The sequence below is a fragment of the Homalodisca vitripennis genome, chromosome 1, assembly GCF_021130785.1.
Source record: "Homalodisca vitripennis isolate AUS2020 chromosome 1, UT_GWSS_2.1, whole genome shotgun sequence".
NCBI lineage: Eukaryota > Metazoa > Arthropoda > Insecta > Hemiptera > Cicadellidae > Homalodisca > Homalodisca vitripennis.
The window spans coordinates 80,101,916-80,119,927 of NC_060207.1; the positions used below are offsets into that span (position 1 = coordinate 80,101,916).

At 34.9% G+C, this 18,012-nt stretch overlaps 1 protein-coding gene across 2 annotated transcripts in view; it reads right to left on the bottom strand.

Moving 5' to 3' along the window:
* Positions 1-3,124: 3,124 nt before the first annotated feature.
* The window catches only part of LOC124365418 (BSD domain-containing protein 1-like), a 36,045-nt gene continuing 21,157 nt past the window's right edge, over positions 3,125-18,012 (bottom strand). Inside the window, exons 7-9 of one of the 2 annotated variants that reach the window (XR_006922733.1) lie at positions 13,730-13,942; positions 10,084-10,232; positions 3,125-4,018 (exon numbers count right to left, since the gene is read on the bottom strand). Coding sequence is in view for 1 of the 2 variants with exons in the window: in XM_046821401.1 (XP_046677357.1) it covers positions 3,948-4,018; positions 13,730-13,942 (284 nt within the window). In the remaining variant the exon portion in view is untranslated. The remainder of the gene's footprint in view (positions 4,019-10,083; positions 10,233-13,729; positions 13,943-18,012) is intronic. The other variant, XM_046821401.1, reaches the window with a different exon arrangement.

Genomic DNA, 18,012 nt, shown 5'->3' on the forward strand with positions numbered 1-18,012 from the left:
AAATATAACATACACCATTTATAATGAAAAATGATAAAGCATTAGAGTAGAATATGTCTTGATACTAAAAAGTAGCACAATTTATTTGTGAAGATGAACTTAATTTATTATACCTTTTCTAAATGACAAAATAAATAAATAGTGATATGATACTGGGTGGGGCACAATGGACTCCCTAGTTTCAATTAGTCACCAAAGAGTGTGCAGGTCAGTTAGCGAAGTGGGAGTAGTAGCGTTTGGTGGGGGGAAGACGTCACTTTAGTTGTCACCATCCAGTGGACTGGCAAGCAATGTGGTTTTGTGATAGAAACATTTTTAACAACGATAGTGTAGTGATGACTCAGAGGGCATTTCGTAGGCAGGCGGTTTGGTTTGACTCGTCATGACAGTTGATGATGCTAAAACCATAAGGAAATGGATTGCAAATGTACAGGCGACAGGTTCTACACTTTCTAGAAAACCAGGCAGGTGACCAAAATTGTGAGGACACAAGTTAACATTGTGGCAGTGAGAGAGTCTATTGAACAATCCCCATCACGCTCGCGTGGAAACATGCTGCTGATCGGAATATCGACCAGAACTGTGAGGCGAATTTTACACTATGACCATCACTTACACCCCTATAAGATGATGGATGATGGATAAATGCTACCTCCTTAGAAGGCCACATGAAGATATTGCAAGTATTTCCTGAGGCTGAAATGCTAACCAAAGTGTCAGACGCAATGGTTAAGAAATACTCCTTTTACAACCCATATATGGTCTCTATCGGAAGTAGGAGAAATGGATTAAAAAGGAGGCCTACCCTACAAAAGGAGTCCTGAAGTTTTACACAAATGGTTCACGCCTTGACTCTAGGGCAGGATACGGAATACACTGACCAGGAGTCAACATGGCTGCGCCCCTAGGAAGACATGCCACGGTTTTTCAGGCGAAGGTCATGGCAATAGACTATGTTGCAGAAGACTCATACAAATGAAGACAAAAGGATTAAACCCTTAATACTTTCTGATAGTCAGGCTGCACTGAAGGCACTTGATACATGTTCGTTTGATTCGAAAGCGGTCTGGGAATGTAAGAATGCTCTAGTAGAGCTGGCAATGAATAACAGAGTAACACTCGGTTGGGTACCGGGTCATGAAGGCATTCATGGAAATTAAAAAGCAGACATCCTCGCCAAAAAGGGAGCGGAATCCACAATGGTGGGGCCTGAGCCAGGTTGCGGGATAGCCTTCTCCAACATTAAAGCTCTGGTCAAAGATTGGGAAAAGAGGATAAGAAACAATACTTGGAGTAGAGCCTCAGGATTAAGACTACCAAAATGTTTATCTCTTCTTATGTTAAAGGGTGGTCAGCTCTCTTAGATCAGAATAAGGAGAAATAAGACTAATATTATGAATGTTGACAGGACATGGTCCCCTAAGGAAATATCTTATGAAGGTAGGCCTTAGCCAGACTAACGAATGTAGACTCTGTGGAGAAGAGGAGGAATCGGCAGAGCATATTTGCTTAGATTGTCCTGCCATCTTAGAAAGTCGGAAAAGATACCTAGGAGCATATCTCCTCAGCCCCAAGGATATCAGAAAACAGGAGGCCTCAAATCTGATTGGTTTTAGCAAAAGCCTTGGACTTTGAGGTTTATAAAGTTCGACCAAGGATCTTGGAAGCCCTTAACCCATTGCGGATGATATTGTTTAGGCGCGCGGGCACGAACAGCAATGGTGCGCCACAACATATCGCTCGCTATTTTATACTAGAAAATTCAGCTGTGAAGGTATTTGTTCAGATGGAACATGGGTCTGCTAGGGTATCAGTGATGTAGGAACGATAACACGCGAGCAAGGTTCCGGGGTGGCAGGGATGATGTCTGAATCATAGTCTAAATAAAGTTGCTCGGGCGAAGCGATTACAACATCCTGGCCATTGTCTAGACTAAACCCGCCAACATGTACGTCTGCGTCGTTTAGTTCTGTGTCACTAACCTCAAAAGTATTATAATAACAACTGAGGAAAACACCCATCAGAAGCGCTAAAAAGCAGAGAGTAAACTCATATGAATGATTTTTCAACTTCGACATACAACTGCGATCTGTAGGATATTTATAAATTTTGAAAACTCTAAACCTAGACCACTGTTAAACACTTTTAGTTGACAAGTGAAGACGATCGCCCGATCTATCAGACATTAATAGAACTATTTGGAGGGAAACTTAAAAGCAGATCGCTTTTGCGACCTGAGCTCGTCATCGTGCCGTCAGGCCCGGCCGCTGCGTGACGAGCCCAGCTCGTCAGTGATCCGCAATTGGATAAAGAAGCAATTGCTGATGTCATCACTGGAATAACGCCAGCTATGCTGGGCAGAGTTTTTGAACGACTTAATGTGTGTATCGCTTGTCAAGATTGTCACCTGGACGATATCTTTTTCAAAACCTAATGAAAATTAAATGGCATTATAAGTAGTTTTTAGAAATAAAAAGCTTTTCTAATTATCTCGGATGTTTTTTTACAATTAGTCCATTCTGCCCCACCATGCAGTATTTTAGTTTTCCCTTTTCTGTAATTAATCTCTGATTGTGATCAATTTTAAAATATTTGCTAAAATCTAAGCTCCACGCTGATATTGTGTGATCAAAATAAAATCATAACCCTAATTCTATAGCAAACATCTAAACTTTTTGATGATCAATGTTTCAACAAATTTCTAAAATACATATTTTAAGGACAATTTTGAATATTTTTTGAAGTAAAATACATATATTTAAGTATTATTTTTTGTTTAACAAAGTAAATATTTCAAAAATTACATTTTGACTTTAAAGCTATAAAAACATAATCGAAATTGAGAAAAACCCCACTTTACAAGTTTGTTGTTTTAACACTTTCATGTGCTGTTTGCCTAGACACCACTGTGACACAACTTGTTGCCAAGATTATTGCCATTGATATTAAAATATAATTTCTAATTTAAATTACAGTTATAGTATTAACCATCTTCAGACCATTAATATTATTACTATTAATATAATGGCCCGAAACATAAACATTACACCAAACTCATATTTTTAAACATTACTGACTATCAATGGGACAACTTTATTTTTAATTACGGTATTAAAATAATAAATACTATTCAAACTCTTGGATTTATTTCCACACAAACAGAAAACCAAGTGATAGCTGTCAATGGCGAAATCAAAGTAAACTAAAAGCGTTAATATTAATTTGTATTTTAAAACCTATTAACTAAATAAACTACTATGCACCAACAATGGGTCTATGGTTTTTATAGCATTTTGACAAAATTCTGTTATATCCTTTACAATTTTAATAAACTGCTAATAACTATAGTAAATTATAGCAACACCAGTTAATATTAAAAGCTCTTACAAACCCCCATAGAAGAACAATACAATACCAGTATATAATATATAAATAAGAGGTATAACCTGATGTAGAAGATTGTAGTAGGATAAATGAAATTTCTATTTACATTAGTTAGATTAACAAAGAGGAAACATAACAAAGAAACAACTTCAAAGCTTATGTGAACATCAAACATGAAGTGTCTTGACATTTTATGGACTTAAACGTACTTTTCGCTCTGGGAAGGAAAATTTACATGGGGACTAATAATTTTTTTTACATAGCTGTATAAATATATTCTATCAAAATTACCTGTTATAATCAGAAAAAAAAACTTAGCAATATGTTTGATGTTCATCTGTCTAATCTATCTGTTCTGAGGCCTTGCCTATAATATAAAATATTTACATACCATAACAATCACAATAAACATATAAAACACTGTAAAATATATGCAGATAACAGTTAAATTAAAGAGATAACAACATGGTGATCACGTTTGTGAATGGACACCCGACGACAAAGGGCCACCCACGTGGTTGTTGACTACTCAGGACTATTGTGGCAGTGTTGCCAACAGCAGTTCACTTTTTGTCGTCTCCAATGTCTGCCTCTTCGAGGTCAAACTCTCTCTCCCAGTCATCATCGTTGCTCTCTACAACAGGTATAACATCTCTTTACCGTACAAAGGTAATATATGGCATTAATACGATGGAGAAATTTGTCTTCCTATTGTTGGCAGTACTATCAACTGTGGTATATTAACTTTTTTGACCTGACGAACAAAAAGTATTGTCTCCTTTAAAACTATGACGGTCATTTTTTCAAAGTCTCTTAAAACTACTACAAACAAACTGCTTTATTTTTCCATGTATTTGTATAACAAGATTTTTCAGTTCTACACAAAGTAATTTAATGTTTCTGGTATCATAAGTGTTAGAATTAAATTATCTAATAAAATAAAGTAAAGGTTATCATAGCCAAGTTATAATTTGTTATGTGCTTTTGTAGTGTTTATAAAATACAATATTAAAAAAAGCTTTAAAGCCCTAACACTGGAAGAAATAATAAGAACATTACTATGGAAATCAAGTATTTCATTTCTGAATTAGCTATAACATACCAAAATGTTCATGGCCTTAGATGAAGAAATAACAATTTACAATTGAAAATACAATAAAACAAAATAAAAATGTTTACTACCAATTACCTTGGCATTACATAACGTCCATCTCTTATGCCCATGAAGTCTTTTCTTAAAATGATACTAACACTGAGTTAAAAAAAAAATATCTACACTATTTATTACCAGCAGCTAACACTGTTTTATATATTTACAGTAGACTTATAAAATATTTTATTAGGGCTTGACTGAAAATATGTTTGGGTAAACAAATTGAATGGCAGTCCTCTTAGCAAAGACAAGACAGTTGTTAATCTTTTTCTGTTATTGCTGTCACATTTGGTCCTGTTATTTGAGCGGATCCAGCAAGTTTTTTTCTTATTACCATATAAATGAAGACTATTGAAGAACAAGTACACGATCATCTACTGAACAATAAATAACTGTGAACGTCTAAACACATTTCAATATTTCAAATAAATAAAACTTTAATGATTTGAAAATCTATTTAATAAATCTCGTTAATAAACTATACACTAATATAAACCCAATGCAAAATATATTTCTTGGTTTGTATGTTCGGTGAATATTCTGTGGCTAATATCATGAACACCCACGCTTCATGCAGTTTATGACAGACATAAAAGCCTTATTTTCACTTTTATGAAAACAGCAATAAAACACAAAAAACTGTTAAAAAAACAAAAAACTTTTTTCGTTTTGTGTGTGTGTGTGCCTGCGTGCAAGTGCGCTTGTGTAATGTGTAACTTGTATTACAACGAAATCAACAATATTCACAGTGGCTCGACTAGTTTGTTTATATCGCCAGACAATCCATTCAGCTGGAACTTTTGCTGCTTGTCAACAAACCAGTAAATGTACTGTGGAAAAAGGCTACAATATTATTTCAAATAGTTTAAACAGAGATAGCAGCACAACGCAGAGCTAGTAGAAGCTTCCAAACTAATCTCATACGTCAGTGAAATGAGATTTAGAAGCCAGCCGTGCAGTGCATGTGATTGTCCACTAATAGAATTACTTCACACTGGGCAGCACCCGTGTTTCGTCTGGAAAGGTTAAGTATATATTGGACACACTCAATTACATCATGAAAACATTTTCTTTCAAAAAATTTGACAAAGGCAATGTCAAAGCACAAATCTATTTTTTAGAAAGATTTGATAAATATCTCCTTTGTGAAAACATGCATTCAGTGGATGTGATGACTTCTACGCTGTTTTAAAAGAAAAAAAATACTTTCATCAAATCCAAAAAAATTTTCCAATTTCAAAAAACTAGCTCAAGTTTTTTTAATAAGAAACTGTCCTGTACAACAATTATAAAAAACTGAATTCAAATCTTACTTGCAATATACAAGGCTCCAAAATCTAAAGATAATATAGGTCATATTTTATATACTCCTTTCATCAAATCTTCAAATCTACAAATCTTCATAAGCCAGTCCAATTATCCAATCTTCCAATGACAGGTAGTGCAGCATCTCGTCAGCATATAAACCATGTCTATTACCAAGTTCAAAAATGTTTAGGGCATAAATTTGAACCACAGGAATGGGTTGTGTGTTCCAAAATTAATTCATGGAGCCAATGACAACAAATACCACTAGCTCCCGAAGAATTTCAAGTACTTTATTCTTGCAATGATCAAGACTTAACACTTTTGTTCTTTAAATTATTAAAGATTTATTGAGTTTCACTGCAATATAATTTAAATTGTAAAAAATCCACACATGCCGGATAAAGATAAAATTGAAATATATTAGCCTGTTGTACTTCCTTAAACATTACATTGAATAAATTTATATAATTTTAATAATATATTAAGTATAATTAGCTATATTAAGTATCTAAAAACTTACGTATTTTAAAGATAAGATACTTAATTATTTTTATGGTCAAAATCTATTTTTAATAAATTAAGGTATACAATAAGTATTTCATTTAATGATGTATTTATAGCAAAGCAGGTAAGTATTATGAAATTAATATATTAACAATATGTAAATGTTATTAAATACAATGTATTAAATGATAAACAATACAAATTATCCAAAACTCAAGGTAATATTCGTGGCCAAACTTGGATTACAGAATGTATGGCTGAGCACTGCACGCTCACCAACCTCTATCTCAAAAATGATTTGTGCAAGAAAAAAATGTTTCAAATAATACTTCACTCAAACGTTATGCTCTACAATTTGTAAAATAGATGATAACATTATTGGAATAATAGAAACTGAGATAATAACGAAAAACTGGTTTAATTTAATTTTGACCTACAATAAACAACGAAAACATGAGTTATATGAGACTTTTAAGACATCATTTAGAATGCTAAAATGAAGGTACGAAGGGTATCCAAAAAGTAAGTTTCCATTAATTATGAAAAAGTTTAAAAAGACTCAAAAAATAACTGAAACACATTTATTCAACTTTTTACATCATACCTTATTTTTCTACATAGTTACCATCCCTTTCTAAGCACTCTTGGTATCTAGGAAGTAGTTTTTTTATTCCAGCATCACAAAATTCATCCGCCAAATTTTTAAGCCAAGTATCCACCTCATTTTGAAGGTCATCGCTGTTGGCAAATCGCCGACCGCCAAGGTGTCTTTTCAGCTCCGGAAACAGATGAAAATCGCTAGGCGCAAGATCTGGTGAGTATGGAGGATGACCAAAAACATCCCACTTAAATTTCCTCAAAAGTTCCATTGTTGCACGAGCAGCGTGTGGTCGGGCGTTATCTTGAATAAACAGAACCGTGCGCGACAAAAGTCCGCGCCGTTTATTCTGTATTGCCCGCCGAAGTCTGGTAAAAACTTCACAATATCTTTCTGCATTTATGGTTTCGCCACGAGGAAGATAGTCAATCAATAACACTCCACGGCAGTCCCAAAAAACTGTAGCCATTACCTTTCCTGCCGACTCAAAAACTTTGGCTTTTTGAGGAGCTGCCTCTCCTTTTTTTTTGCCACACCATACTCTGGCGTTTGGTCTCTGGAGTTGAGTGGTGAATCCATCTTTCATCACCAGTGACTATTCTACTGAAAAGGTTTTCATCTTCATCGTCAAACAATCGCAAGAAAGACTGGGCAGCAGCCATTCGTTGTTGTTTATGGGCATTGCTCAATAAGCGAGGCACCCATCTTGCACACACTTTTGCAAGCTGAAGATCTTCTGTCATGATATTTTTGTGCACAGATGACCGGCTAACTTCAACACTTGACGGCAGTTTATCCATAATTTCATCGAGAGTCACTCGCTTATCATTGTCAATAACTGCTCGTACAGCATTAATGACGTCAGGTTGCCGAGAATTGGCCGGTCGGACACTACGCTCATCGTCATGAACATTTTCTCTTCCTTCCAAAAACATTGCACGCCAACGATGGACCATCTGAACGGACATAACATGTTCACCATACACTTGACACAACTGACGATGAATTTCAACGGCAGTTTCGTTTTTGGCGGTCAAGAAACGAATAACATTCTTGACTTCGCAACTGGCGGCAGAACGCAGTGGAGTCTCCATGATGTTTGGGCAGCAACTGACTGAGAAGCGTGACAATGGGCCAGTGACCGGCGCACCTGTTGCCAACCGAACCGCGCTACATATCCCCGCCCACAGCTGCACGCTGTGTTACGTATGCGTCTTTTTACAGAACAGGGAAACTTACTTTTGGATACCCCTCGTATATACATATATTTAGCTTATTACCTCTCATTCCGAGGTTGATCGTTAAAATTATTTAACTAATATATGGGTATTCATACAACAAAATCACGTTTTCAAGATCACTAATTTTCACAATGCCGCTCAGCTGTAGTCCGTGAATAAACGCAGCAGACTTGCAATGCTACAAAAATGTAAAAATTATTTACATAAGTATGATAACTTACTAATTAGTTTACGTATTTTGTAACTTTACACTACCGGATCAGCCGATAATTTATGACGTGGATTTGAGATTTAGCTTCGACGCACCACTAATTCCTAAGGCCTACATAAAGTCTAACACACTAGTCACTATTTTAATCTATGCAAAATAGTCTAAACAAGATTGTTGTGTACTATTTCTGGCCTAAAACACTCCATGATAATACAGGTCATAAACTTATGTCAGCTTTGACACAATCTCTACATCTTACCAAAAACACTAAAATGTAGCACACATTTTCTACACTATGGGAATCGGTCCTAATATAAACACAATTACTGTTCATGTTTCCAGTATTAATCCAATTTATGATTTTTTTACCGTACCTTGTATATTTATATTACATTTTTTAGCACAATCATTATTCTTTATGTTAATGAAGATTTGGGAATAAAACAGATACCTCCTACCAGATCATGAATTGCTGTGCACTAGTATACAAAAAAAAAAAATAGTAAAAGGGCTACAGTAGTTTTTAATTTTCCATGTAAAAAAGATCTATAAAAAGCAAACCTCTGGTGAGGCTATCTATTAGGGCATTGTATTTGACATAAAGCTCACTTGTAATCTATCACATTTGAAGTTGCTACTATGTCCTGTAGTGGATGCTCTCACACTAGCAGACAGTTATATGGCAGAACTTGAGGTATCTAGCCTAAGACAGTTGTCAGGATATAAAACACTGTTGTTATGCCAACTATCATCTATGGTTTTTATTGTGGTAGTCAAAGGAGTGAGCAGAAGGCAATAATGATAAGATTTCATGGCGTTCAGTACCTAGCTTGCCTCTGAATCGGTGGAGCCATGTGCTTAGTATCGCAATAGGATGGCTTACTTTTGGGAAGAGAAAACACACATAGATAAAGGAAGAATGGTAGGGTGAATTTGGAGAAGGGGGCCAAACTTCTGGGTTCCTTCCCAACCATCTTTCTAACAGAATCGCTTGCAATACACCTTTGTACAGAACACAGTCTATCAAGATAACTGAAGGAAATAAAAACTAGATCCTATTAGATAATTAAGCTGCACTCTCTCTCAGTAGTTGTACCTTTGTGTGCAAGTTGGTTTACAACTCTCAACTATAATTCAAAGCCCTTGCTATCCTCAACAGAGACACTCTGATGTGGGTACCAAGGCATGAGGGAGTAGAGAGCCTGGCTAGAGCTGGAGCATATCTCAATGCATGAAAAAATTGTTGGCTAGAGAAACTTCTCTCTATTGGAAAATCCACCCAGGTCTGAGATAAGCGAAGGTCTTATCAACTGACACCGGTTCTTGGACTCGGAAGGATGGAAATTGCATTATATTCTAATATATTGACTAGACAAGGCCCACGAAACTACCACCAGTTAAAGATGGGTATCCCTAAGTTGGATATATGTCACTTTTGCAAGGAGTTCAAGGAAATCACCAACACTCAATATGTGACTACGGAGCAACGGCTCTGACAAGGTGGAAACACCATCAGGGATCCAGTGTTATGCCCTTAAGGATGCAGTGAGAGAGGATCTTCTTGCCCAATCAATACTTGTATTTTATCCTATAACAATATGTAAGTGTCCAAATTCTACTTTTAATTTTGTAATTTTCAAAAAGTTAAGCTTCGTACATTTTTTAACTTATATACCATACTTACTTTGTATCTTTAATCCACTGTAGATCACCAAAGTGTTTCTGTCACTATGTTGTTTTTCTAATTGTTCAAATAGTTCCACATTACTGAGATGGATCATGATTGTTAGCACTGGTTATCAAATCTGTTGCACTGCATGCTTTGTGACTAAACTAAACATACCAAGGCCATCACTTTATAACTTTTGCTGTGATAAAGTGTCCCATATCCACATATAAATCTCTTATTTACTAAGATTGTGTTTGTTTCAACTGCAGTAAATCGCACCATTAATGATGTCAAAAAATGTTTAAATTGAACATTAATGTACAATGATGGGAAGCAAAACAATGATGTTTTCTGTTAATTTTATTGAAGAGAGCCCTTAGATATAGCTTCAGGGATGTACAATAGGTTTTTATTTACATACAAATTTAATTTCGTTAAGAAGATAAATATTAAAAATACATGTACTTTCCTTAAGTTATATTTAACTAAAATATACAACTTCCTTAATTTGTAAATGTAGTTGTTACTTGTTATTAATTCTTGGACATACTACAAAAATATCAAATGTTTATCTTCAGCTGTTTTTATTTGGGCCTGATTACAAAATCCCTAAACTTCCTACTTTAATTAGTAATTGCACACGAAGGGATTAAAAATATATGTTTCTATTTTTTGTATTCAGAGCAGTTATCTAAAAGAACTATGAATTTAGCATAAAAAATATTTCCCAAAACCAAAATTGATTGCACAACCTTAAGAAGTATATAACAAGGTTTAAGGAACAGCAAATTACACTGCACAAGCTGTCTGAGAGGCTCCATTACCTCCTATATCAGACTGTACCGTCTTTAAGGGGGGTTATGAAATGTGTGCATCTATGAATGACACACCTAACAATATGGTTTAATTTTTTCAACCAAATTGATTGTAGTCTCATCAATTGGCATACTGCCCTCTTAATTATTATTATACTATTTATCCATTGTTTTCTCTTATATAAATTAACATTTACTTTTAACTCTGAGTGGTTTATTTTGGTTGCTACGAATTTATATCTGGATGTAAATCAGATAATGCGAGTCTTTAATTTAATCTAAACATATACCACTCTCTAAAATGTTACAACTGTAGTAGTAAATGTTTTAAAATATTTTATATTAGTCCAGTATATTAATCTTTGCTTTCACTAACTTTTTATTTTTTGTTATAGTATTTTTTTCCAATTTGTCCTAATTGTATAGTATCTTGAGATATTTTTCTGCATTAAAACAGTAAAAAGCTTTATTTGCTTGAAACATACAAGAACTCTTCATTGTACAAAAACAGTATAACGACTTGACCATAATTTTGTATGATAATTTATATTGCGTAAATTGTACTTTACTGTACTGCTAACACAAACTTATTATGACTCAGTGATTTTTCACGAAACAGAAAAATAAAAGTGGATTTATCAGGCAATGATGGTGAGGGTTAACCCACTGTGGGCGAAAAACGTGCACTACACGTCCAACCATTCAGTGGACCAAACGTCAAAAGACGTGAGCTACTCATCCTCTGTTCTCCATTGAGCAAGTACTGTTTATTTCCTACTTTTTACACTAGAATGCGCTTGGATGCTCGCAGTTACGTTTAGTACTATATTGATTTATTAGTAGCAGCCTACAAATAATATCAGCTGGAATAGTATCAGTCTAGATCAGTAATATGATCTTCACTTGCACTTTCAGTTTTGTTTGTAATAAACGTTGGTTGGTCAAGTTTGTTGTTTACAATGGGCGATAACCTGAGGTCTTCAGAACTTGACAGATTGTTATTAGAAAGTTGCAGTGATGTACAATATATTAACAATGATTTGTTTGACGATTAATTAGTTCGAGTTTGTCCACGAATATTAGTGTACAATCCCGAGCAGTGCGAAGCCTTCGATAAATAAGCTGTATAGTATTACATAAAGATATATAATGTGAAAAATAGTGCATTAAAATTACCGCAAGTAAACTGTGTGCACACCACGGCAGAGCGGCCGACTGCATACCGCTGTAAACAACTCCGGCTGCTAGGTGTCACGAGCTAAGGTTTTTCGCCACCCGCAATGGGTTAAAGAGAGAAGAAAAATCAATGCCAAACCAAAAATACCCATCCTTTCTGGGAACTTTCCACTTTCTTCTCTACATGTAGGTCAGAATCCTGACTGTCATTCAGTTTTATTTTGTCTTATATCCTTATTCTTATTATATTTTCATATTATGCCTTTTACTTTTTTCGGTGATTATAATTCAGTTGAAATTAAATTAGTTATAGATGCATTTATTTCTATACATTATTTCATAACTCTCTCCCGGTCATAAGCCTTGAATCGCCACGCACTGTTCCGAGCCACTGAAGGTCAAACGCCACGAATCGCCACGATCTACATTACCAACTGTGTCCGTCTGGTGCTGCCTCCCATCGGCATTAATTTGAACTATTAAAGTTTCTAGCCTATACGGAGTCCTACTTCTTAGTATTGAAAAACCATTACAACGAATTATTATCTATTATTTTGGCAGTAGTTGAGTGGTAAATATGGCTGATTTTAGGTGTTCGCTTCGCAACAGTGAGATTGATCGGGAGGTGTGTAGTAATAGTGATATTAGTGATGTTAGTGATGCATCAAGTGTTGGTGATTTGAATGATGTTGACGATAATATATTACTGACTGAACAAAGTGATTCGGAGAGTGCGATTTTGCTGACCTTGAGCCGGGCGAGCCGACGACTAGTTGTCGCCGACAAACATGCGGCCGTATGCCCCCTCCCTGGTCTCGCACAATAACTTACACAGAACCAAATTTATTTTACAGTGATTTTGGGCCATCTCACACTTTGCCTGTTGGTTCTGATGTCGTAGAATATTTTATAGGCCGCTGAGCGCTCACCGTAACGCGCCGCCGCGAATTAATAGGTCTCGTTCTGCCGTGAGCGCCTGAAATTAATGTGACCGGGAGAGGGTTAAAACACTGAAAGAAATTCAGCATGGATACAGATAGCGTACACTTAGGGTTTTAACATTTTGTTTCCAAAAGTTCTAATTTTTTTCTTTAGGATATAAAATATTAAACAAAACATATTTTTGAGAATAAGCTCAGTTGTGACTGGTGGCTGATGCCTATACTGCATACCCTGACACTATGAAACAACGCATTGGAGAATATAACTGGTCATTGATTTATTGTAGATGTGATATGCAGTTTGCTTCCAGGCAGTCCCAATCAGTACCTCCACACATTCCAGGGCATTCGTGGCTGTTTTGTGAATTTTAATGTACACGATATAAGGTAAGTAACTACTGACATTTCCATATGCTGTACTTTAAGGGTAAAACGATTTAAAGTTCAATGGTTTGGGTTGGACATAGTCATTACAAACATTTTAATTGCTAGTGCAAGCACCCAATAAGCTTCTAATACTGTATGGGCTACATCAAAGGGCTAACAAGACTTGACTCCCCACAACACAGTAATGCATCTACTACACAGTCAATACATCAAACTACTGCATAGCTATAATACATGTATAACACTTCCACTACTGGTCTATATCAAGTGATCTTGACTACTCGTAATTGAGCATGAAGCACAAGTGCGTCCACTACTGTCAATATGTTAAAAGTTAGTTACCTTTGTCTGTGGTGGAGGCTGTAGAGACAGAAGTGGTTGCACTGGTTGATACGATAACCATGTCCTTCTTCTCACGTTCTATTAACACTGAACTGTCCGCATCCTTCTCTTCACGCTTTCTTTCCTTCAACTGTTTTCGCTCAGCCTCATACTCTGCCAGGAGTCTGATCTGTTCCTCTTCTGATATCTCTATTTGGTCACTCAACTTGTCCACTGAAAATACATGTTGTTATTTTTTTACAGATCTAAATTTTTTGGAAATGCATTATAATTATTTCATCAAATTTTTAATCTAAAAACTAAATTTCATGGCATTTGCTAGAAGTCTTATGACTCAGTTTAAGATAATTATTATGATTTTGAAAATCGTTTTTATTGTAATTGTTAGGACAGTAAAATGGAATAAGTACTTCAACTATACAAGGATAGATCTATGTTAAGAACATTATAAAGCAACTAGTTTCTTCCTCAGGTTTATTTAACTAGGGCATACCTTTGCATAAACATACATGTATTCCATTGACTGTGATAGCTGTTGAAATTACTTAATACATGACATGAAAATCAAAATGCAGAAGAACAGCTGTGAGATCTCAGACAAATGACAAACCAGCTAAAAAGCTATTGCTATTAAATTAAACTCGGATTCAGATTATCTATTGTACACATTCTTAGATAACACAACAAAGGTTCAGGAGAAATGTTAATAATACTGAAAAGTGTAATAGTCAGTATTCATAAATTCTTCATATAATGTTGTTTCCGTAGTACAGGGCTCTCTCCAAGAATACTTTCACTGAGTAGAATCCAGCCACATTGTTAGTTGTCTACTCATTCATTGTCAAGGCATGTTGTTGTATAACAAGTCTCATTTGTAGCTAGGCATCTTTCATAAAAACTGAAATGGTAAGTTTACAGTGAAAAATCTAATGCGTTTCTAGTGTTATGTTCATGTAGATAGATCTCTGTGCCTGTTTTGATTGGTTTTTACTGCAAGCAAGGTGGTTTCCTCTTACGTACAGTGCCACTACTGTTAGCATTTTTAGTTCTCTGAAAGATTCTCAACAATTTTGGTTGTTGAACTCTACAAGGCATGGAATCGCTCTTTTCTGCTGTACCAACTCTCTTTCCAGATTTGAGCTTGTTGTTCCACCCCATATTACCAGACCACATCTTAGATGGGATTCAAAATATGTGATTTTGGCTGTTTTAATTCCATTTATAGGTTTGGTCCGCCTAATGACATGTGTTCCAGAAATGAGTTTCTATAAAGTTGGTCAATATGAGTTTGCCAGGTCAGGTTTTCATCTATCACTATTACTAGGTACTTTGTACTTTCTTCAATCCAGGTTGTTCAGCCTCTATTTCCTTTTTATGAATGCTATAAATCATCTGCAGACTTTTTTCTCGTTCGACACAAGGTCATTTGAGTAGCAGTATTGTTTTGTCATATACACACCTTTCCATAACTGGAACTTAACCCTGGAACTGGCAAACGCCCGATATTGGGCGTTTTAGTCGCATCCTAGATGGCAGCGCCCGATATCGGGCGTTTTAATACGTCTTTTATTTCTCAACGTTACATACTTAAAACACGATCAAAGAGTATCGGTATTGATACCAATCGAAAGAGGAAGGCTCAATTTATGTAAATAATACACTAATAAATATTTTTATCGTTTCCTTACATGTCCATACGTTTTATAATCTCTGAACTGTTTGTTTACATTCTCCGGCGTACCGCGCTAGTTGCGCGCGCAGCGATGAGTTAACTGGTTCATTCGGCTATTGTTATTTTGTCAGGTGCATGGTGTTCTGTCTGGTTTATTGTTTGTTTGATTTTGTTGTAATGATGGTTGTGTATATGTCACAAGTAAGTTTTTTGTGCGTGTTTACGTAATGGATCATAATTTCCGCGATCGTTCAAGTGACATTCGAGAACTAGTTGTACATGAAATAAGCAACGATGAGGATTCCAATTTAGACATTCAATCAGAACATAATTAAAAAAATATATAATAAAAAATAAAAAAATAGAAAATTAATATAAACTAATAGTTACAAGATTGTACAAATCCAAGTGAGCTTTGAAGTTCTTACTTTTGTTGGTAAGTAGCACTTTCGAATGTCAGTGTATGATTTTTGTACCGTTTACCACATGTAAAAATAAATACCTTATAAACTATTTGTTGTTTTATTTTTACTCAGAATTAAATGCTCTTCCTTTTTTATATTTTGGATTTTGCATATTACTAACAACAATTTTACGAATCAAAAACTTTGAACTAACTTTTCTTTTTTCTAAAAAAATGTTTTTTTTCATGAAGAGGTCAAGTACGGGTATTTTTTTTTGTTTTAATTATATTATGTGAAAAATGTTCCTTGAATAATGCTGAATAAAGAAATATATAATATGACATAGGTACTTTATAGTAAACATGTAATAATAAAATAAATATAAGGCAATGTATGAAGTACTAAAAACACTCTGCCACTGAGAAAAATATGACCGCCAGTTCCAGGGTTAAAGGACTGTTTTCAGACACAAACATTATGCTTAAGTTTTGAGTTGGACAGTGTTTGAAACATCACACAGTAACTCACAACTTTGTATAAACTAAACTTTTTTTATAATACAATGTCTGTCCAACAAGTACTTAAATCGATCCAGGATGGCAGGTATGACACAATGTATTAGCCTCACATTCTACGTTACTAGAAAGCCCATAAACCACCAGTACTCGTCTGAATGTCGAGCTGGTGTAATGTACCCGTTGTGATTATTTCTGTTGTTATACAGTTTGTTGAAATGGAAGATGAAAAATATCACTGATTAAATTATCAAGTTTTTTGAAGCACAGGAAAAGCTCTCTTGAAATTACTAATAAATACTTTTAAGTAAAATTGTTTTTAAGTGTATTAAGCGTTTTAAAGATGGCCAAGAAGATTCCAGGAATGATGGAATAACCTTCAACTTTCTTTGCTGATAAAATTGCATGCACTGAAAAATTGCAGTCCCTTGCCCTTATCAATCACCAAGAAACAGTGCAAATAATCTTCATCAAAAGTATACGAGCATTGACTTTACCAACTGGAAAGATTCAGTTGAAAGTGATGGTGGATTCCTAATTTGTCTGATCACTTAAGATGAATCTGGTTTTATGAGAGTAATGAAAAATTGCAAGGCAAGGAGACGAAAGAAGAAAAAACAAGCACCACACAAGAAAAACCAAAATCATTCCCCTAGTTTTCTTTAATGTGAAAGCTTTTACCATGAATTTCTTCCTGAAGGACAAACAGTAAATGCTGACTTCTAAACATGATTCTCAAGTTCTTGAGAGATCACATTGTCGATTGAGTTTTGATGAGGAAATGGATGGATTCTACACCATAAAAAAGCACCTTCATCACCTACTTCTGTTTGGTTCTCTTCAGAGGGATCAGACAGATGTGACAGTATCAGATTTGAGCAGCTGCATTAAGCAGAATGTGAAATGGAGCTGAACTCAACATTCATACTTTCTTAAGTTGTACATTCAATGTTAATCATAAGTTTGTGGCAAAATATTTCATCAACATACTTGATAGTCCACATTATTTGCCAGATCTCATTTCCAGCAAATGTATCCTTTCCCAAAATCGTAAAATGGTGATTAGGGAATAGTACTGGAAACACGTGGAAACAATAAAATAAGAAACAACAAAGAAACTTAAAACCTGAATGCTGAATACTTCCAAGGGAGCATTGAGCAATAGAAAAATTGGAAGAAGAGAATAGCAACTGATAGAGTATTTTGAAAGTGACAAAATGTATGTAGACTAAATTTTATAAAATAAAGTTTTTATGGCCTTAGTTCACTATATTATTAAATAGATCTCTATATGAAATTTAAAACAGACACAGCATATTTGATACTTCAAAACTCGGAGAGTGAATCTTGTAGTTTTACAAAACCGCAAAACACCGAAAGAACATGAATCTCGTAGATTGATATTTTAAAAGAATTAAATTACGTAATTCGTATTTTCGCTTACCCTGATGCTTATCAGGTTGTTAGTTACATAATTAATCGCTGGAATGTGTGCTATATACTAAATCTTTTTATTGACAAAGTGGAAGATGTTAGATTGTTTTGCTAAATTTCAATATGCTAAAACACGTTTTGAAAGTACCATACTCGAAAAATAGTAAGTGTAGTATGTTTGTACTAAATCATCAATGGAACAGTTGCTATGTTCAAATGAAACATTGTAAAATTAATGCAAATGAGAATAACTTTAAT